The sequence below is a fragment of the Clarias gariepinus genome, chromosome 26, assembly GCF_024256425.1.
Source record: "Clarias gariepinus isolate MV-2021 ecotype Netherlands chromosome 26, CGAR_prim_01v2, whole genome shotgun sequence".
NCBI lineage: Eukaryota > Metazoa > Chordata > Actinopteri > Siluriformes > Clariidae > Clarias > Clarias gariepinus.
Genome location: NC_071125.1, coordinates 9,027,111 through 9,050,000, shown reverse-complemented (window position 1 = coordinate 9,050,000; position 22,890 = coordinate 9,027,111). Strand labels below are relative to the sequence as shown.

General features: G+C 39.0%; 2 protein-coding genes across 3 annotated transcripts in view; both read left to right on the top strand.

Moving 5' to 3' along the window:
- The window catches only part of tmem67 (transmembrane protein 67), a 34,787-nt gene extending 34,499 nt beyond the window's left edge, over window positions 1-288 (top strand). The window contains exon 28 of the mRNA XM_053487452.1: window positions 108-288. Coding sequence (XP_053343427.1) covers window positions 108-188 — 81 coding nt within the window. The 3' untranslated portion in view covers window positions 189-288. The remainder of the gene's footprint in view (window positions 1-107) is intronic.
- A 3,146-nt stretch (window positions 289-3,434) lies between these two features.
- Window positions 3,435-15,490, top strand: LOC128513947 (uncharacterized). 2 transcript variants are annotated; one of them, XM_053487522.1, is made up of 3 exons: window positions 3,435-3,519; window positions 9,196-9,275; window positions 14,317-15,490. In XM_053487522.1, exons 2-3 carry the CDS (start codon window positions 9,262-9,264, stop codon window positions 15,086-15,088), a joined length of 786 nt encoding a protein of 261 aa, XP_053343497.1. In that variant the 5' UTR covers window positions 3,435-3,519; window positions 9,196-9,261; the 3' UTR covers window positions 15,089-15,490. The 2 variants fall into 2 exon arrangements, with proteins under 2 accessions (XP_053343497.1, XP_053343499.1); XM_053487524.1 differs by lacking the exon at window positions 3,435-3,519 and adding an exon at window positions 6,740-6,803.
- Window positions 15,491-22,890: the final 7,400 nt, after the last annotated feature.

Here is a 22,890-nt window from a genome sequence, read left to right as displayed (position 1 = left end):
AATATAATATTTTAATCTAGACGTTTCAATTAGTTTTTTTCAATTAGAATTGTTGCTGTTTAAAACCATTCAGATGATCATCGGAATTTATCTGTGTGTGTTTGCAGATCTTCAGGCTGATTCGAAATGTCTCTGGTCGCAGGAACCTGGCCAGGAAAACTCTGGTTGACAAAAGATTCCTTATCTAATAATTTTTTTAATCTTTTTTTTTTTTTTTTTTTGCCTTAATGTCAGTTTTACTGTAGTTTGTATTTTGCCAACACTAATTATCAAAGCAGGTTGTGTTTTGATGCCTTATTCCTTTTAATCTATCTGTTTGTCTTAGATTGGATAAAAAAATTATAGTATATAGTTTATTGTTTATGAGGATTTCCTGAAATTCAGTATTTTTCTACATCATTAAAGACTTTATTGATTGTGTGACTTCTGTACAGTGTATAGAAATAAAAACCATGAAGATGAGCTTCTGTTGATAATGTTGTGTTAACATACCCGAAACTGACTTTATGAAACAGTTTTTTTAGTCCAGCTTTTAGTTGTCCAAATTAGTCTGTGCCTACAGTCGTCTCCATAGATGCTTTTCAACTCACCCAAGCTATAAAGAGTAGTTATTTGATTTACTGTAGCCTTTGAATGAGCTGGAACCAGTCTGCTCATTCTCCACTGCCCTCTCATTAACAAGTAATTTCCATAAAACTGTTGTTCACCAGTGCCTTTTTTTGTTTTCTGCACAACTCTATATAAACTCTCACGACTGTTCTTTGTGAAGATTCCAGACCAGCAGTTTCTGAAATAATAAAACCTGTTTGTTCAGAACCATCAAAAGTCATGGTCAAAGTCACGGAGATCACATCTCCCCCACATTCAGAACTTCTCATAGTTTTAACATTCTTTGCACCCGTCAAGGCCAAACAGATGCATGATACCATAAAGTTACAATGATAATAATAATAATACAAAAATAGTTTAGAACTGGGCAAATAATGGCTGAACTGGGTATTTCTTTACTAAACAAAAAAATAAAGTCTGCAGGAAAAATACCCCCCTCCCCAAAAAAACAAAAAACAAAACAAAAAACAAACTAGAATAGAATTCAGAGAGAAAGAAATCAACACTCATACAGACCCAAAAGTGAGACTTGAACCCTTGACCCTGGACTTGTGAAGCCACAGTGCTAACCACTATGTCACCATGCTGCCTGTTGTGAACCTGTTGACCTATAGAATAATTGTAACATACTTGGTGTTGGACTTAATCTTGTTTATTTTTTTAATTTAATTTTGTTTTTCTTTTGGCTGCTCCTGTTAAGGCAATGGTACGAAATTGGATCTGGAAAGAGCTGGTGTGGTTACAGGCTTTCATTTTAACCAATCAGCCACACCACCAGTGTTTAATAAGACCCTTGTTAGAATTGATTCTGTCCTATATAAAAAAATATAGTTCTGTTTTCTTTGTCACATTAAGCTATGAGTCTCTTAAACACTTTTTATTTTAGTTTTTTTGTTTTTGTTTCATTCTTACATTACTTTTAATTATTTTTCAGTTCTGATTACTGTCTCCATTTTGTACAGTGGTGTGAAAAACTATTCGCCCCCTTCCTGATTTCTTATTCTTTTGCATGTTTGTCACACTTAAATGTTTCTGCTCATCAAAAACCGTTAACTATTAGTCAAAGATAACATAATTGAACACAAAATGCAGTTTTTAAATGAAGATTATGTTATTAAGGGAGAAAAAAACCTCCAAATCTACATGGCCCTGTGTGAAAAAGTAATTGCCCCCCCTTGTTAAAAAATAACTTAACTGTGGTTTATCACAGTTAAAAGTTCAATTTCTGTAGTCACCCCCAGGCCTGATTACTGCCACACCTGTTTCAATCAAAAAATCACTTAAATAGGAGCTACCTGACACAGAGAAGTAGACCAAAAGCACCTCAAAAGCTAGACATTATGCCAAGATCCAAAGAAATTCAGAAAAAAAAGAGAACAAAAGTAATTGAGATCTATCAGGCTGGTAAAGGTTATAAAGCCATTTCCAAAGCCTTGGGACTCCAGCGAACCACAGTGAGAGCCATTATCCACAAATGGCAAAAACATGGAACAGTGGTGAACCTTCCCAGGAGTGGCCGGCCGACCAAAATTACCCCAAGAGCGCAGAGACAACTCATCCGAGAGGCCACAAAAGACCCCAGGACAACATCTAAAGAACTGCAGGCCTCACTTGCCTCAATTAAGGTCAGTGTTCACGACTCCACCAAAAGAAAGAGACTGGGCAAAAACGGCCTGCATGGCAGATTTCCAAGGCGCAAACCACTTAAGCAAAAAGAACATCAAGGCTCATCTCAATTTTGCTAAAAAACATCTCAATGATTGCCAAGACTTTTGGGAAAATACCTTGTGGACCGAAGAGACAAAAGTTGAACTTTTTGGAAGGTGCGTGTCCCGTTACATCTGGCGTAAAAGTAACACAGCATTTCAGAAAAAGAACACCATACCAACAGTAATTGGTGGTAGTGGGGGTGGTAGTGTGATGGTCTGGGGTTGTTTTGCTGCTTCAGGACCTGGATGGCTTGTTGTGATAGATGGAACCATGAATTCTACTGTCTACCAAAAAATCCTGAAGGAGAATGTCCGGCCATCTGTTCGTCAACTCAAGCTGAAGCGATCTTGGGTGCTGCAGCAGGACAATGACCCAAAACACACCAGCAAATCCACCTCTGAATGGCTGAAGAAAAACAAAATGAAGACTTTGGAGTGGCCTAGTCAAAGTCCTGACCTGAATCCTATTGAGATGTTGTGGCATGACCTTAAAAAGGCGGTTCATGCTAGAAAACTCTCAAATAAAGCTGAATTACAACAATTCTGCAAAGATGAGTGGGCCAAAATTCCTCCAGAGCGCTGTAAAAGACTCGTTGCAAGTTATCGCAAACACTTGATTGCAGTTATTGCTGCTAAGGGTGGCCCAATCAGTTATTAGGTTCAGGGGGCAATTACTTTTTCACACAGGGCCATGTAAGTTTGGATTTTTTTTCTCCCTAAATAATAAAAACCATCATTTAAAAACTGCATTTTGTGTTTACTTGTGTTATCTTTGACTAATAGTTAAATGTGTTTAATGATCAGAAACATTTAAGTGTGACAAACATGCAAAAGAATAAGAAATCAGGAAGGGGGCAAATAGTTTTTCACACCACTGTATATAATGTTTTTGAAATCCATTGGTTAAGCAGTAAAGCAGATCTTAAAGCCAGCACTTATTCACTTAATTTGATTGACTCAACTGTTTAAGCCGATATTATACTTACATTTAAGTTTTAAATTTAGAAGTTACATTCAATTGATGTTTTGATTCAGCAGGGAATATAAGCCGTGCTCTGTCATGATAGGTTTTGTTAAGGCAGTTTGGTTTCATTTTTTATCAAGCTGCGTTTAAGTTTCGATTCATGTTCTTAGAGAACACCCATCTTCAAAGGACTATTGACTACAGACACCACAAGAGCAATATCCAAGGCAAAAAGTGGTAGGTTGACAGTTTCAACATTAATATAATGGTGTAATGGCTGTCCTGGCACATCATTGTTGAAACTGGAGTTTGTCTTGATTATGTATTGTATGTGTTTTTCTTCGGAAAGATATGAGTGACTAGATATTACTCACATCATTTTTGCTCCCTTACCGAGTTTTGGTAGCATCAATAAGGCAAGTTAGGTGTTTTCTGAACAGGTTTAGTCGTTTCTTTTGTGTAATTTACATTTATCCACATTTACTTTACATGTGAGTATGGAATACGACTTTTTAGTACAGGTTGTCATATGCAAACACACAATGTTACTGAATGATTTGTAAGCATATTTTAATCAAATATACTTGTGCATGCAGCAATCGACAGAATGTTTATCTTAGTAAAATAATATAGAAGTAAAAGTGAGCCAAAAAACAGTAAACATATGCCGTCCAAGGACGAAAGCAAATAACATAACGATAAAGTGTACTAGAACACAATATCCGCAGGTATAAAATAAACAGGAACATGTGTTGGACACGCGTGCAACGTGTGTATCCACATCAACACCCACATGTTTAATAAAGGGCAGTAGATGAATAACCAAAAGACACAACCAATTGTACGAATAATGTCTTTAATAAGAGTAGACACAAGAAAAATAATATGTGCATCTACATAGCAAAAATACAAAGTATGAGGCCCAACATAAAAACGTACAAAAACATAAAAAGGGTAATAAAAGCAGAAAGGCCACGATTTAGGAGTGGCATAGGTATGGGAGGAAAATCCATTTGGGTTCCAACAGTGCCAACTGAGTGCCAACACTTACATGACAAACAGGCTCTTTACGAGCCTAAAAGCATGAGAATGAGGGCTAAATGCTTCCAGACGCAGTCGTTTGGAAGGACCGGGTTTGGAGTCACCCTTCTTAAAATAAGTAAACCCTTTCTCCCGTAGATATTGCATTAACGATCCAGGTGGCTGAGACTTATCCCGGGTACAGTAGAACTCACCGAGGCTGGTCCATGACAGGTTCAGTAGGGTTGTTATCCTCAGTAGGGGTAAAATCTGGACTGCCCTGAGTGTCTGAGTCATCCAGCACTTGAGCAATTACGATTAGCTATAAGGTTAGAATAAAATGCGTGAATACAACAAATTGGAAAAATAAGACAATTAAATAGTTAAAATAGTGCAATGGAGATGCTTACCCATGGCCTGTCTCTTGAGAACTGTAGAGTAAACCGGAAAAAATATATATGTGTAGTAAAAATAAGTGCCACCCCAATATTTTTTTTAATTAAACAAGAAAAGTGCAAAGATAAGGGAAAAATGAATTATAATGGGAAAAAATTACAAGCACAAGGAGGAGTCAGATGACGAGGTACATGAAGTAATGGAACATGGTAGGAAAAAAGGTAATAATAATGGGTAAGTTTACTGAAAAAAAGTTGGACGATAATGGGTTAATAATTTACTAAGGAATAAAGAAAGTGTACAGAGAAGGGGACCAGGTGTGCGCCCTGCAAACTGTATACCACTGCTCTTGGTAGTGCTTGGATTCTCAACCTAGGCATTGCTGGGCTGGCTCACTTGGGTTGTGATGCTGCAATAAATCCTGTCTTACTTCATTCCGATCTGCACGAAGCCCGCAGTCTTTCTTTAACTCTTCTTACTAAAGATACAGTATTTGTTTAATATTTTTACTTAAGGGAACATTAACAGGTGGAAGATAAAAATCTCACAGATTCATAAATGACCGCTATTATACCGTGAGTACACAATTCAGACACGTCTCTGACTGTAACATCTACTTTTGTGTAAAGTTTATCAAAATCCCTCCATCCTGGCTAGATCTTCTTTTGAAGCGTGATATTCTCAGCAGTAATACTGAAGCTGTAGTGTGTGAAAGTGTGACATGTGACAAGTTTGATTAATTGAGTGTCAGGTCTTTTCTTGTTTAAAAAGCGTGATTCAGGCACAATTTGTGTTAATCAGCCTTAATGGCAAGCAGGATATCAGTTTCCACTGCTATGCTAATGACGGACAGTTATATGTCTCAGCAAAGCCAGATCTGAGACACCAACTTAATGAAGCTGATGAATATGTAAAGGAAATGAGTCACAGGATGCTTATAAACTTCTTTCTACTAATCTGTGACAAGACAGATTTACTGGTACTACGACAAAAAGCAAGCATCATGATGTGCAGCGGTAATAGACCTTGATGTGTTAATTCCAGTCTTTTATTTAAAGCATTTGCATTGATTTTAAAATGTAAATATTGATTCATAAAGCACTAAATTATCTTGTGCAACAGTACCTGAGTGAACCGCTAGTGTCTTATGGTACACTATGCCTACTTCAATCTAAAGGTGCAGGCTGCTTGCTGGCATCTCGGATTGTAAATCTACAGCCGGGGGCAGAGCTTTTTCTTACAAATCCCCTTACAAAATAATAGAATAGCCTTTCAACACAGGGTCCATGTTTATGTTGAGGCTGAAAACCTGTTTATTTATCCAACCCTTCTGTGAATAGCTTTCTCTTCCTTAATGGTGCAGTTCCGAAGAACTTATGGACATAGAGATTTATGGTGAAATGGTATGTTTGGATAGCATTTAAGGGGAATTCCAGCAAAAATGTCCCTTCCAAAATGGAAAAGGAAAGGGAAGCTGTTCTTAAGGACATTTTAGTTTTACATTCATATTTCTAATACAAATTCATTGAAACAAATTGTACATATCCTTATTTATTAACGCAAATCTTTCATTTTCTCCATCCCTGTATACTTTGTGGGCATACTGTATATCACTGTATGAAACAGGGAACAACTGATCACTTTCAGGGACAGTATACAACCTGAAGTTTATTTCCAGTATTACCTCCAGGAGTTTATTAATTGGTTTATTCCAATTGGATTTAGATTTGTGTTTAAAGCTAGTGAGATTTGTAGCTTGTGTTAGCCATAAATAAAACACTGATATTTTAGCAGCAATGTGGAACGATTTATAAAATGTGTTTTCTTATTAAAAGTGCCTCCGTAACTGATTTTGAATAGGTGTTTTGACTGATCTCCCCTCTTCCTAGTACTGTGGACAGAACCCAGCTACTTCCACCCATGTTGGTGACTGACAGTTAGTGTAATTTAAGCGAGGAAAACGAGGGTTTTTAGCAGGGTGCACAAGCAAAACAGGAAGCAATAAGACCGTTAAAGAGGTGGAGCTTTGTTTTAAAGTCGATTGAATTGCATTGTTTTTCCATTAGTAATGCTGGTCTGAAAAGTTTATCTGATTCATTCATTCGGTGAGTAAATACCTCAACTGGTTCAGCTAATATTTTACCCAATATATTATGAGTTTTTAGGCAGCAGGGAATGAATAACCTAATCAGGGTATAGTATAAATATTTTTGCATTATTAATTCTGCTTGATTTTTCTTTTTACGCATGTCCAATTCAAATTCACCAATTTCAAAAGGCAATAAGACAACAATGGCTTATTTGATCCTTCTGGTACAATACTGTTCAAATTGGTGTGCGTTAACATATTTATCCTCATTGTAGGCATGGAATTTTAACTTCGACCTTCAGAGTCAATACTCATAGCAAATTTATGGAAGCATGTTACACTAAATAAACAAACAAGGATTCCAGGGTTGTTTGGTTTTTCTTATGGCACGCTGGGACAATTTACGATGCGTGGGAGCTTGATAAGGTCTAGCATGTACCATCCTTAAGGAATGTCTGCTTTTATGTTTCTGCCTATAAGCCCTTGTTATAATTTGCTAGGTTTAATTGTTTTTTTTTTTTATTCTAAAATTAAAGTCAAAGTTAAAAATTAAATCTGGTTTGTTTGTGCTAAGGAGACACCCTCTCGACCATAAAGATGATATAGAAACCTGAAATAAGAGTACAAACATGATCAAGGACAACCATGTATACAAATATACGTATTAAAATCATCTTAAATTGAATTTTTAAGTTGACTTAGATAATTAAATAATAAAAAAAATCCCCCAATATCTAAGTGTCTATATTTATGTAAAATATGCTGATTTATGTACTGCACATACTTTTAGTTAACTCACTTATTGTACAGACTGACTTAAAACACCTGAAATTCTGAATGCATTATATTTCTTATTCTTCATGACACATTTATATCAGACTGTCTGTTGTATTTCTTCTTCTTTCTTCCATGGTTCAATGGCCCTCTGTTAGACCAAGGTCAGAAGAGATAACACTTTATGGCTTGCATAGGAATTCTTCCCTACATCTATTCCACTTCCCCTGCTTTCCCTCTCTTTATTTTAAACTAAGCTTCTCCAATGTGTTATCAAACCAACTTTGCTGGATTTTCCAAAAAATACAAACAAATTGATCTAAGATCACTGATACAGTAAATTGTTCAATAGTTCAATGTAATATACATCACAACTGAGTCTATCAAGTTCTGCTTACACTGCAATGTTTGGATATTGCAATGGTAACTGTATTGTGTATGGTGTTATCCCTGATTTTTGTGTGACCAAAAACAAAGAAACATTTAAATGTGATGAATAAAAACTTTCTGATTACAAAATCGTTACACCAAAATTATTCTTAGTAAAGGAAATTGCAAAGATGATTTCTGGGGCATCAAATACAATTTCACACATAGTTTCACCACTGTCCCAGCCTTCCATATGTCTTTTAGGCTTTTTTTTTTTTTCTGTTACACAGTTTATATCAATGAACATCTGGTCATTTTCTGCAACCAATTCTGTATGAGAAAGGAATCAAAAATTATGTACCTCTGTTTAACAGCTATAGTAGAATATTGCTCCATGGACCAGGTGACTTCTCCTTCTAGAGATGAGATATGTGTTTTAAGAAAGTGCAAAAAGTGTGTTTTTTTGCTTTTCTCTCATGGTTAGTCTGGGTTGCACAGCTGTATTTGTGGGCCCCCCCTCTCATACATAGCATTTATTTTAGTGAGTGCACCAGTCTTGGCTTTACACGTTAGGTTGTACATCATGAGGACATGGTCTTCTCAGTGTATCCACAATTTACTGCTTGTATATCCTCTGAGTGTTTTCGCTACATGGGAATTTCTACACACATTGGCACTATATATGTTGCCGTGTCACATCTTGGTTACTATATACAAGACTGTTAGTTTAAAAAAGAATAGTGACCAAATTGGTAAGATAAAATTCAAGCAGGAGAATTAATGATTATTATGTCCACCACATTTGTCTGGATACAGGCTACAGTATAGGAAGTGTTACCACATAAAGAGTCGGAAAGCACAATGAGGGGTTGTTTTATGGGCATAGGAACTTTCTCATCAGATTACAATACCTTTGTTTACAATACTTTGTCTTTAGTCTGTTTGATTTAGCTCAACTCAATTCTTTTTTATATTCTTGTTGCATGGTTTTGCATTCTGACACACACCTGCCTTACTGCCTCATTGTAGTTAAATATTCCTAGTGGTCTCTCAGCTATATGTATTAGCAGCATATTCAAGTAAACTTCTTACGATGCTGAACTGAATAGGTTTACTGTAATTAATATATCGTAGAAGAGAAATGTGTTAATCCTTACAGTTAGACTTCAGATTCTAGTAATATACAGTACAGGATTTCCTTATCTTTTTTTGCTTACTGGCACTGTGTGTGTGTGTGTGTGTGTGTGTGTGTGCGGTGTGGGCAGGCTAGGGGGCGGAGAGGAAGCTGAAACATTTGCTTCTTGAGCTCTGCGGAGAGAAAACAAGCAACTATGGCTGACCAAAGGTAAGAAAAGAGGTTCATAATTATAGAAGTCTATAGTATAATAATTTCACACAATTTTTATTCACACACATTTTTTTCTTTATCCTAACTTTAAGGCTTACTTGGGAATGATGTAAATTTTACAGTCCTGGGTTTTTTTTATCATTTATGCCAGTTTATTTTATTAGATTTTTTGCTTACTTTAAGTAACATTGAGCCTGTTTTGTCAGCCTCCAGGTTTAAAAAAGTTTGTTTAGCTTTTGGTCTTAATTCACTCCAGAAAAGGAAAAAATAAAACATGAACAATTCTTTTCATTGAACTTTGGCTTTAAAATCCAATTTAAAATGGCAGGAGAATTTCTGCTTTATTTTTATTATCAAAATGTGCATATTTGATTTTTAAAGCACGTGATTTCATTTTCAAACGAATCAAAGTGGATCCGTTTATTTGTGTGAGCCACTGAGTGAATCATAATGAATCGTTTCACATACAGTACTCGAGACACAAGAATGATTCACTATAAACGCTGAACTGATTAAGTGAATCAGAGCAAATTCTCGGCCGACTGAAAAAGTGCTCCCCAGTCACTCCTCAGCGTACATATAAATAAAAGAAAGGTTTTGTCTGTACGTTTGGACAGAACCCTGATACCTTTATGTTTCATAGATAGGAGAACCAGAAACCAGACTCAAAAGAATTTCTGTCTGTCCAGGTAGACTATTTCATAACATCATGCAAAACTGGCTGGACAGAATTTAATCATTTTTAGTAAAAGCGATGTTATAAACAGTTATGTAACAGATTTAATAATGTACCTTAAAATAAGATACGAATAAGATACTTTCTTAATGTAAACAAAAACCTGCACCAGTAGATATAAATTTAAAAAGCTAAACTGATTATTTAACTGGGATTACTTAATATTTTCACTGCTGAAATAACAGTGCCGAAGTTGTACATTGGAACCTTGGATTGCGAGCATAATTCACGTTACTCTTTTCGTCAAAACAAGAAGCGCATGCTTGCCACATAATACTCAATATTTGGTACTTGTATATCAAGATTCTCTCGTTTATCAAATTAAAATTTTAGGCTTTTGCAGAGCGCTCGCAAATCAGGTTACTCGCAATCCGAGGTTCCACTGTATAGGTACATTTGAACCTGCTGGAGTCATTTTAAGCCTGCTTTTTATCCATTCTATCTACCTTTTTGATTTCTTACAAATACACACACTCACATGCTCATTCACACACTATGAGCATGCTAATTAACATGTCTTTGGACTGTGAAAGGAAAGCGAAAGATGAACATGCAAAGTCCATGTACACAGACCTGAGGCAGGAATTGAACCGAAACCCTGGAGGTGCAAGGGAACAGTGCCAACCTCTAAGCCACCTTGCTGCTGTAAATCTATTGATATTAATAAAATATTGATATATTATATAACTTAGATAATTTTTACACATTGTACATTTTTTAACAATGAACCCCTAATTTTATTTTAAAATATTTTTGTCATTCCAATAAACCCATAAGTCATTCAGGTTCTCTTGCTTTATCTCTAGTTAAATATTTAAAATTTGAGAATTTACAAATATATTCATAAAAGAAATCTCTGAAATGTAAAAACATCATGTTAAATTTCATGTATTATTACTTCTATTGTCATCCTGGTCCTGGGTTCGATCCTGAGTTCAGATTATTATTTGTGCTAAATTTCACGTTCTAACCATCTACACTGAGTTTACTCAGACTTTCCACAAATCCTTGGTGTCAATGTGTGAAATGTTCATGCACCTGCAATGGACACCAGTATTTCTAGCTTCAGCTTCACCATAATCCAGACCAAGATGAAAGATGATTGAATGAATAAGTACACAGTGGAACCTTGGATTACGAGCATAATTCGTATTCCAAAAACACTCGTAAACCAAATAGAATTTTCCCATAAGACATAATGGAAATATAAATTATTTGTTCCACAGCCCAAAAAAATAAGTACATAAAAATAATTAATAAAAAATATAAAGTAAAAATAAAACAAATTAATCTGCACTTAACCTTAAAAAAAAATTAAATAAATAAATCCTGACAGATAAGTGTTTCCGTTTATGCGCACAGGCACTGTGTGTGTGTTTAGGTCTGCCGTTATTCAATTCAATTCAATTCAATTTTATTTGTATAGCGCTTTTAGCAATTGTCATTGTCGCAAAGCAGCTTCACACAATCAAAAAAATTATTTAAGTTTGTATGGAATGTGAATGTGTATGAATCAAAATGGTCAGTTTGTCCCTGATGAGCAAGCCGAGGGCGACAGTGTCAAGGAAAAACTCCCTGAGATGGTAATAGGAAGAAACCTTGAAAGGAACCAGACTCAACAGGAAACCCATCCTCATTTGGGTAATACAGAAAGCAGTAAATGATCTGCATTTATACAGTGTGTAGGGTGGGAGGCAGTTCAGCTATAATAGCTGATGTTAATTGATGTTAATATGGAGTCCAGGTAGTTATTGAAGACTCTGGTAGACTTGTAGGAAGTTCCAGTCCTGAACTATCGAACTGTCAAGTCCTCAGAGAAACAGTTGCCAACACCAGTCAAGGCCAGAACCATCTTCTAGGTAGAGAGAATCATCCCCAGACACCAGACGCATCCCAAAGAGACACACGGGGCATCCATGTGACGAGATCTTTAACCAGAAGCGGGGCACCAGGATGGGTCAGACAGGTCCGGAGGGCAGAGGGAGTCTGGATCACTGGCAGCTCAGGAACGACATGTGTAGCTCGACAGAGAGAGAGAAAGAGTGAAAGGGGGAGACAGGGGGAGAGAGGAAAGAGAAAGAGGGGGGAAGAGAAGAAGAGGAGAGATGGCAGTTAGGTATGGTCACAGTCACACAATGTATAATGTGAATGTATATTAACTGTAGAGTGCAAGCAGAGACTCCGGCAGGACTAACTATGACAGCATAACTAAAAGGGAGAGCCAGAAGGAAACACAAACATGAGGGCTTCCTGAGATGTAAAGCAAACAATTACCTCACCATCAACAAACCTGAGTGATTAATTAGAGTGAGGAAGACAGCATCTAAACACACTAGTTCACCGTATTACTCTACGTCCATGAGTCCCCCAGATCTGCTCCTTTACCTAAGGCAAATCTATTTATAAAAATGCTTGGCTAAATAAATAGGTTTTTAGCCTGGACTTAAACACTGAGACTGTGTCTGAGTCCCGAACACTATTTGGAAGACTATTCCATAATTTTGGGGCTTTGTAAGAAAAAGCTCTGCCCCAGCTGTATTTTTCATAATACGCGGTACTGACAAGCAGCCTGCATCCTTTGATCGAAGTAGGCGTGGCGGATCGTAAGACACTAGCAGTTTACTCAGGTACTGCGGCGCGAGACCATTTAATGCTTTATATGTCAAGAGTAGTATTTTAAAATCAATGCGAAATTTCACAGGGAGCCAATGAAGTGAAGATAAGATAGGGGTGATGTGCTCGTATCTTCTGGTTCTAGTGAGGACTCTCGCTGCTGCATTCTGGACTAGCTAAAGCTTGTCTATGCACCTAGCTGAACAACCAGACAGTAAGGCATTACAATAGTCCAACCTAGAGGTGATAAAATAATGAACTAGTTTTTCTGCATCGTTTAGCGACAATATATTTCTTATCTTGGGGATATTTCTGAGGTTAAAGAATGCTATCCTGGTAATATTATCTACATGAGCTTCAAATGAAAGGCTGGAGGTGACACACGCGTGGTGACAAAGGTTATGTGTGCACTCGCATAATTTGACACCGTGCCGGTTCACAAACACACACACGCACTAAAAGCGAGAGAGAGAGAGAGAGAGAGAGAGAGAGTGTGAACCGACACTGTGTCAAATTACGTGCATGCACACACATAACGACAGGCTGAGAGAGAAAAAGCATGCACGGATGTTGATTATACCAGTAAGAGACGCGCGCAAAGACCCAGAAGGGGAGACGATTACCCACAATTCTGCAGCGCAAGAGAGAGAAAAACATTGGCTCAGTTGTGATCACGTGATGCTCGGCATCAAAACAAGAAGCACATGCATTATACATGATACTCGATACTGGTAAACCTATTACTTACTGCTGATTGGCTGTCCATATGAGATTCTAGTTACCTTCTTGTTGCTGTATTTTCCCCCTAAAAGGCAAAACCATAATGTTATTAATACCAATAAAACAAAGAGTTTTTTTTTTTTTTTCAGATTCAGGACTTAGCCATGATCACATGTATAGTCAAACTGATTAGTCAAACTCTTGAAGTACAGTGGAACCTTGGATTGCGAATACCTTGGTCTGTGAGTGTTTCGCAAGACGAGCAATTTTTTTAAAAGAATTTTAACTCTGTGGGTAATTGTCTCCCATGCTTAGTCTCAGTGCGCGTGTGTCACTCATATTGTTAACATCCGTGCACGCATATGTTGTTTACTATAACTGTTTATTTTTTTCATGTGTGCTCGGAAAGCATTTTTTATATTGTGTTTCTGTGTGTGTGTGCATGCTTTGTCACCAGAATTTTCATTATTTCTTATGGGGGAAATACACTTTGATACATGAGTGCTTTGATATAGGAGCACACTTCTGGAACGAACTATGCTTATAATTCAAATTTACACTGTATGCAGTTTATTGTAGTATGCAGTTATGGGCCAACATTTAAAATTTTTCTGGAGACCCCTGGTGGGTGCGGGACCCTAAGCAGCCTCTAAGTTTGTTAGAATTTTGTTTAAACTTAATAAATTGACCTACCATACTGCACATTTATAGTTCTCTGGTGTTTAAATGGATGTAATACCAAAGTTACAACCAGTTTAATACCTGCCTTGAAATAATCTAATGCGCTAGTCTCACAAACGGTTTGAAGCACTCTGAATCATTGTTTGAGTAACTCAAATCTAATGTTTATGCTATAATTTTCCCCACCTTTTGGTAAATTTACATTCTCAGTTAGTACAGGCTATGTAAAGAATGTACTCAAAAAATATCTGGCAAATTAACACCAATATTGTTTTTTTTTTTTTTTAGAGAATGGTTTAAAGGCGAAAGTTCCAGAGGCTATAACTACACATATTGTGAAGGGGAGCATGTGAGTTTAACTGAGCTAAAAAATGACAACAAATTCCTGAAAACCTCTAATAACGGCTACCTAAGGAACAAAAACATTCCCGATTACCCTGAATATGTCTTCAGTGGGTCCGAAGTCTGCCATGTAACTGATAAGCGTGGTCTTGAGGGAATCTTTAGTGATGGAGGATTCAAAGCAAATGGTAGCTTTCTGTGGTGGAGCCTTTCAGTGCCTGATTATTATCTCTCTAAGGAAACCACATCACCTGCATTCCAGGATGAATCCCGTTATGGCAACTTCCGCTTTACTTTACCTCTAAGAGAGCTCCTGAATCTATACCGCAAGCAATATCGTGACAGTAATGCGCCGGTTCTACGTGTATTAGACACCCAGGTCTACAAGCAAGAGATTCTCTATTCAATTTTGGTGCATCCACGATACATGAGGCATTACAGGAAATACCCTAATCTACCCTTTGATGATGAATCAGTGTGTGGGTATAGAAAAGGGAGCTGGTTCTGGCGCTGCCAGTCTCCTTCCAATAAATATTTTGTATGGGATCATGTAGGGGTGGCCTTCCATATGAAGCCAGGTCAAATATTGAATGTGGATCCTGATCGTCTAGCTGACAGCTTGAGTGCATGTGAGGTTGCTTCAAAGAATCTCTTAAGAGAGCCAAAGAGAGCCATTACTCTCCCTGAGGCTGAGAAAATAGTAGACTATTACAAATAAGGGTATTTTTAATCAGAAGTGGCTGGTCTCTTTTTTTTATTATACTTTCACAAGTTTTTATAATTCATCCAATTCACCCAGACGACATCAGCAATGCCCGAATGAAATTATTATGATACAAGACTGTTAAATTCTAAATTCTGACTGGTCAACCTTTGATGATTTTACTTTTAAATAACAGCAACTCTGAGAGTTGTGTAGGCTGCAATTTCAAAGACTATATATTAATACAATCAATAATTTTTTATACTGTTACAATTTTGCATAATACATATCATTTCTTATGTGGTGAATCATTCTTCAAGTTGTTTATTCAACATTTATAGAAGGAGTGTTTAGTGTCAGCTCTGTTATAATGTTATGTTTCAAGTTTTCTTGCCTCAGACAATATGACAGAGGACAGTTTGATCTCCTAACAATGTTCACTATATGGTTGCTCTGTTCTGTTGCTGTATTTGTTTTTAACAAAAAAAAAAGCAATAAAAGTAATATGAGTAATCTTTCATTTTCATCTCATCACAATCTAGAGTGGTGCACAAATGCATATTGAAAGTGGCTGGGGGTGTAAAATACTTGAGTAATTGTACTTTATTACTATTCTTAAGAATGATAAAAATTTAGTAAGTATTGTTAAAATTAATTCTTTAACTTTATTTACAATTTTATAAGAAAAATAACATTTTTATTTCACTCTCATCTAACCAGTGATTGTACGCTGTATATCCATGGAATGGCATTCCATGCATTTTAATTACATTTTAAGCGTTTGATCATTTGCATCAGCGTAGTAAAATTAACATAATTCTGCATATTCAGTTGCAGGTGATGTTCCATGTACAATGTTTCAGGTACAATTTGTATTAACCGATCTTTCGCTTAAATTTTGTCTTTTTTTTCACATCACAGATAAATAAATATTAAGGACAAATAAAAAAAGGGAAAAAGAGGATGGCCTAAACAAATAAATAGTTGAAAATAAAATACTGAAATTAGCATATCATTTCTTTTAAAGAAAAACATCTAGGCGGTCCTCATTTGAATGAAAAAAAAAGATGCAAGATGAGGATTTGTCAGAGTGTTATACAGCAAAAGAGGTGCAGGAGTGTCTTTCGAATGACTTAGAATTAAATTATTTCTATTCATTTTATTATTTTTTTTTACCTGTAATGTTGGTCTGAAAGCTCCATTTGATTCAACTGGTAATGAGTATATACTTGTATTATGAGTATTTAGGCAGCAGGGAATGAATTACCTAATCAGGCTTTGGTTAAAAGGCCTTGGATTTTTTTTTCAAGAAATAAATTTAAATTCACCAAATTTAGCTGATTTCAAGAAGTAATTCACGTCTGCCTCTATCCTTACCATCCCAGACCCGTCCAGTCGATTTGTTGTTGGAAGCCGATGCCTCCAACAAGAAGGTGGGAGGTGTACACTCCCAGAGGTCAATGCGTGACAACAAGCTGCATCTCTGCTCCTTATCACTCCATTTAATCCATCAGAAATTAAATGACAACGATGATTGAGAGCTCCTAGCCATCAACTGGCCCTGGAATAATTGAGATATTAGCTGGAAGTGTCTGAGGTTCCGTTCCTAGTCTTGACTGAACACAAGAATCTTGAGTATCTACGAGCCGCCAACGCCCGCGGCCCGGTGGTCGCTTTTCTTCTTCAGATTTAGCTTTACCCTCTCCTATCGACCAGGATAAAAAAAAAAATCCAAACCAGATGCGCTCTCCTGACAGCCATAACTCCACACCCTGTGAAACTATTCTCCCTTCTCACTGCTTGCTCACAACTCTTTGAGACCAGCATCAAGCAGGTCCTGTCTCATAAGCCTCTTTTTGTGTGACTTCAATAAGGAACCTATCTAACATCACTTCCTTTGGCCTACTTTTGGGGATTTTGAGGAAATGTGACATTGCATTGCTGCAGACTTTTTAACCTTTTTCTTCACGGGGGAAGTTTTTGCACTATAGTTATTAAAGAAGAGTCACTACACTTGGATACAAAATGTAAAAAATGCTTTACGCTTGCACACACATGGTCACAATGTTATAGTAAACAGTATACACTTGCAGAGGTGTTGACCATACGAGAGAGAGAGAGAGAGGAACCATTGTCTCAGTTGTGATCACTTGATGCTTGGCAGACAAAGTGAATACATACTACTCATATTGCAAGACCTCACTCATTAATCAAGGTAAAATGTATTGAACATTTTTGGTCATCTTGCAAAACACTTTTAGACCAAGTTATTTGTAATCCATGGTTTTACTGTATAGGGTGAGCCAGAAAGCGTTTTAACTGAGCCAAATTGTTAGAGGGCATTGAATAAGTATACAGTGTGCGGGCGGGGTGGTCCCAGGGCCGTGGAAAAAACATTACAGTCTGGGAAAAAAAGGACAGTGTGAAAAGAAACATGACAGCAAGGGAAAAGGTATGACACCAGCTCACGAAGAGGTCGTGGAAACGTGTCAGGGATAATGTAGCCATGGCCTTCCACATGAACCCAGGTGAGGTACTGCATGTAGATCATCAATGGCTATCAGACAGCTTGAGCGTGTGTGAGGTAGCTTCAAAAATTATAAAAAAAATTTAGGAGGACCAAAAATCTCTGTCCATGAGACTGAGGAAATATTACAGTTATCATTCCCATTACTGATTAGACGTGGTTGGTTTTGCTTTTATACTTTCACGGATGTTTTTTATTTCTTACCATTTCACCTAGACCACTTAATTAAAATGAAAAGTCTGAATGAAGTTAACATGCCACAGAACTTTTATAGTCTAATTTCTGATTGGTAAAATGATGCTGAATTTTCTTTTAAATAGCAACAACTCTTTGCTTATAATTTTTTTTTTAGTTGTTTTAGACTTAATATAAATACGTTATTAATATAAAGACTTTATATTAATATATTCAAAATTTTTATATTACTATTTTTTTATAATGCATGTCATTGCTGATGTGGTAAAACATTCTTTTAACATTTACAAAATAAGTCTTTAGTTTCAGCACTGTTGTAACGATATGACGATATGTCAGAGGAATGTTCATGGCTACATTTGCAAATAAAATTTGAAAGAAGACTATTTAATCTCCAAATAATGTCCACTATAACCACCAGATTTTCCATCTTTATAAATGCATTGAGTCTGTTCTGTGAGTGCTGAACAAGTGGTCTACTATGCTATGAGAGAATTAATTGAATTTTCAGACAAAGGGTCCTTCACACAAAATTCCTGAGGTGTGTCAGTATCCTGCAGAAGGCCTATGCGCCTGGTGAAACAGCTGCTGCATGTGTATCTACACCAGATAACTGGTACAAGAACACAAGTAGATCAGAAGGGCTGAAAGACATGAGGGCGATTGTCAAAGACTTAGGCATTGGTACTGCTTTAAACCAGGGCGGTAAAAGCACCAATGGAGCCAATGAATAGAAGTCAGAAGTATCACAATAGCACGGCAGAAGTGAGCTATGTCAGAGGAATGTTCTTTAGTCACAGTACCACCTCACATGTAGAAGTTCCTTCCAGGCCCATAAGTTCCTTAACAGTCATGGCCATGGTCAACTCCGGAATGATGAGCAGAAACTTCTCGGGTTACTTTGCTGTAACCTTGTTCCCTAAAAGGCGGGAACGAGATGCTGCGTGAAAACGCTATGGGAACGAGAATACCAACGCCGCCGCACTGCAAGTGTCTGGACCCCAAGGTTGTGTAGCGTGTGCGCACAAGGCCGAGAAGGTCTCAGAACTATATCTCGGAAGCTGACTCGAGGACCTGTGAGCCCGGAGTGGCATGAACATCCAGATTATAAAATCTAACAAATGTGTGCCGAGAGGACCACGCCGCCACGTCACACACTTGCTGCAGGGGAATACCTTCTGCTAGTGCAGTAGATGAGGCGATCCCCCTGGTTAAATGAGCCCTGATTCCTAGAGGCGAAGTGAGCCCACGCGCCTCATAGGAGAGGGCAATAGCATCTCTCACCCAGTGTCGTGGAGGCCGCCCCCCCCCGGTTGCGGCCCCAAAACATGTAAAAGGTGCTCTGACTTATGCCACTGGCTGATGCGGTGGACGTAAATCTGAAGAGCACGCACTGGAAACAGTAAGTCTCTCCTGCTCCGAAGCTGTAAAAGGCGGAGGACAGAAGGCTTCAAAAACAATAGGGTGCATGTTGAGAATAGAACTTTCGGAAGATAGTTCAGTGAGGATGCAAAATGGCCCCGACTAGCCCAGGGGCAAAGTCTAGGCAGGATGGGGAGACTGACAGATCTCCAATCCTCTCAGAGTGGTAACGGCCCTTAGAAAAACCATCTTAAAGGTCAGAAACCTGAGGCGCTGACTCTAGTGGTTAAAAAAAAAAGGGTGTCAATTGGCTCTTCGAGCACGATAGATAAAACCCACAAAAGGAACCGTGTCACAGTAACCCCACCAATCAGGACGTGGCAGGCTGAAATAGCAGTTACGTACGTCCTGAGGGTACTAGGGCACAAGCCCAAGGACAATTTTTCCTGCAGAGACTCCAGCACTGAAACATTTCGGCAGTGGACTGGGTCTACCTGCTTCGTCATGCACCAACTTTCAAATACATTCCATTTGAGGGCATAAGCTCTTCTAGGGGAGGGAGCCCTAGCACTTAGAATAGTCTTAATTACGCTGACTGGAAGACCAGCTTGACTTAGTTGGTCCCGTTCAGGGACTGAACGTAAAGGTTCCAAAACTCGGGCCGGGGATGAAATATCGTCCCCTGCGCCTGAGACAGAAGATCCCACCTCATTAGAATTACCCATGGTGAGCCGTTAAAGAGGGATACTAGATCTGAAAACCACACTCTGGTCGGCCAACAGGGCGCTATCAATAAGAGGCGCAAACACTGTTGATGGACCCTCGCCAAGACTCCCAGGAGCAGAGCTATCAGGAAAAGCGCATAAAGGCGTAACCAGGGCCATGTACGGGCCACGGCGTCCAGACTCAAGGGGACATTTGCTGATCTTGCGAGGCAAAGAGGTCCACCTCTTCTACCTGAAATCTCTCCCAGATTGACTGACTATTTCGGGGTGGGGTTTCCATTCCCCGTGTGTCAGAGATTGACTGGACAGAACAACTGCTCCCACATTCATATGCCCTAGCTATTTAGCGGCGCAAGCACAGTCCGCCCTGGCGATTAATATATGAGACTGCCATAGTGTTGTCCACCCGCACTAGGACCTCTTAACTGCTGGAGGAAGTGCTTTAGGGCCAGAAATAGAGCCATCATTTTGAGGCAATTGATGTGCCGCGCAAGAAGATGGCCTCTCCAACTCCCTTGGGCTGGACGGTCATCTAAGACCGCACCCCAGCCCATGAGGGAAGCATCTGTCATTAGCATCAGCGACGACAAGACGAACTTAGAGTGGGACCCAAAGTCAGAAACCGGGGTCTGAACCACATAGGAAGGGTACGAAGCGTGAGTGAAAGAGTGAAATCCCCTGGTTCTTAGCCACAACTAAAATGCTCTCATGTGCAGAAGGCCCAAAGGTGTCACCGTGGATACAGCTGCCATAAGAGCTAAGATCTCTGAAAGTGATGGTCACTTTCTGATCTAGCTTGATTTCCTTGAGGGTGTTGAGAATGGATTCGACACGAGCGGGAGACAGCTGTGCCCGCTTACGATCGAATCCCATGTGACACCCAATATGTTGTCCTCTGAACAGGAAAGAGCACGCTTTTCGTGGCGTTGGGTCTCAATCCTAAGAAACAAAGATGAGCTAGGATGACATGCTGATGTCAAAGCGCTAGCTACTGAGACTGGGCCAGCCAGTCGTCTATGTAATTCAAATACGGATGCCCTGGAGTCGTAAGCACCAGAACTACATCCATGCATTTCGTATATGTGCGGGTAAGAGAGCTAGACCAAATGGAAGGACCCGATACTGGTAAGCTTTGCCCTTGAAAGCAACCTTAGGAACCTCCTGTGTTGTGGCAATATTTCTATATGAAGTAAGCGTCCTTCAATCGATTGTCCCAAATCAATCACTTGGTAGGATTTGAGAGCAATCACTTTGACAGTCAACATTTTGAAGCTGTATTTATTCATTTTAGATAGCAAACAGCCCGCGAAAATCTAAAAATTGGACGTCGCCCCCCGTTCCTCTTGGAAACCAAGAAATACCGACTGTAGTAGCCTGACTCACTGTCTGGTAGGGGAACATGTTCCATGGCCCCATTCCCCAGCAACTTCTGTCAGCAGATGCGCACTTTCCGGTTTCATGGAAGTGGTGACCATGCCGTTGAAACACGGAGGGTGAGGTGAGAACTGCATCCTGTAGTTTCTCTCTACAGTGCTTAGTACCCAAGGAGATATGCTTGGCAGTAGTTTCCACGCTGCCAGTTTCTCTAAGAGGGGCAAAAGTCTCAGCGGCTTGGTTAAACGGGGGTGCGATGTTAGATGTTCGGCATCCTGAAACATGGCAGGAAAAACCGAAGAGCTAACACTTTATTGGAGACTGGTGTTGCCCGAAACACCAGTGGTGGCGGAGCAAAAACACCGACCTCCTGGGGTGCCAGGGAGAACACTTCATTCTCGAAAGGAATTCTGTGTGCCTCTCCCCATTGGGGGGCCACCCCCATGGTCCTGGGCACATGAACCTCAGGGCTTCTTTGTGAAGAAGACAATATGCCAGTCTGAGCTCTTTTGAGGCGGATTGCGAAGCGCGGCGCGACGCACCCCAATCTTTACGAGGGGGTGCCCGGCTCAAAAACACTCTCCTTGTGTGTTTCACGCCTTGCAAGAGTCAGACCCAGTCGAGACTGGGTGGCCGACAGTTCCGACTCTTGAGCACGGCGGGGAAGGAATTTCCGAAGGCTTGTTCATATAACTTCGCCTCATGAACCTAGTGGCGAACGAGTTAACGACATCGCCAAACAGGCCGGAAGGCGAAATATGGGCATCAAGGAGGAATGCGCGATCCTATGCTTGATGCCGCTAAGATTCAGCCACAAGTCTGTGGCCCGGCGTAATTCCAGAACGCCCTATTTTGAAGAGCCCCGCCAGTACTTAAGTCTCTCAGCAGGTCAGCCTGGTAGGCCTGCAAAACCGTCATGGTGTGCAATGGAGCACCAACCAGACCAGCTGCCTGAAAAGCTTTTCCCTCCAGGGAAGATAAAAGTCTACACAGCTTGAAAGGAAGTATTAGCTTTTCAGGGAGGATGATGTTACAGGAGAGAGATAGCCTGGAAGCGTCTCTTCCATCTGGGCATCATCATATAACCCTGCGCTTCCACCTCAACTATATTTAAACAAATAAATAAGTAGATAGCAGGAAAACACAGGATAAATACAGCTTACTCCATGAAAGGGTTAACTCATATGGAGATTGCTAAGAAAAAGGGATCACTTGGTTCACTCTTATTTATAACCTGCAGGTGCGTCTCATCAGATGACGTCACCCGACCGAGGTTATATAAGCCGAAATTTGGCGTGTTTGATACACACATGCTTCACAACCGGCAACATGACAAGATGTTCCCCATAGCGTTTTCATGCAGCATCGAGTGTAGCCTTTGAAAGGGAACCAAAGCATCACAATAAAAAAAAAATTCACCTACAAATGGTAGACATATTAGGGCAATGATGCAAATTTTTAAAATGTACATTTACATTTTTTATTTAGTTTGGATTTCAAAGAGTTTATGTTAAAAACAGGGTATTATGTTTTTCACTTTTTTGTTTAAAGGATTTCTCAAAATCTGACAAATATAGAAATTCTAATAAACACAGAAAACATGCCAGTGCGAGCTCAGTGAGGGTCCACTGTGA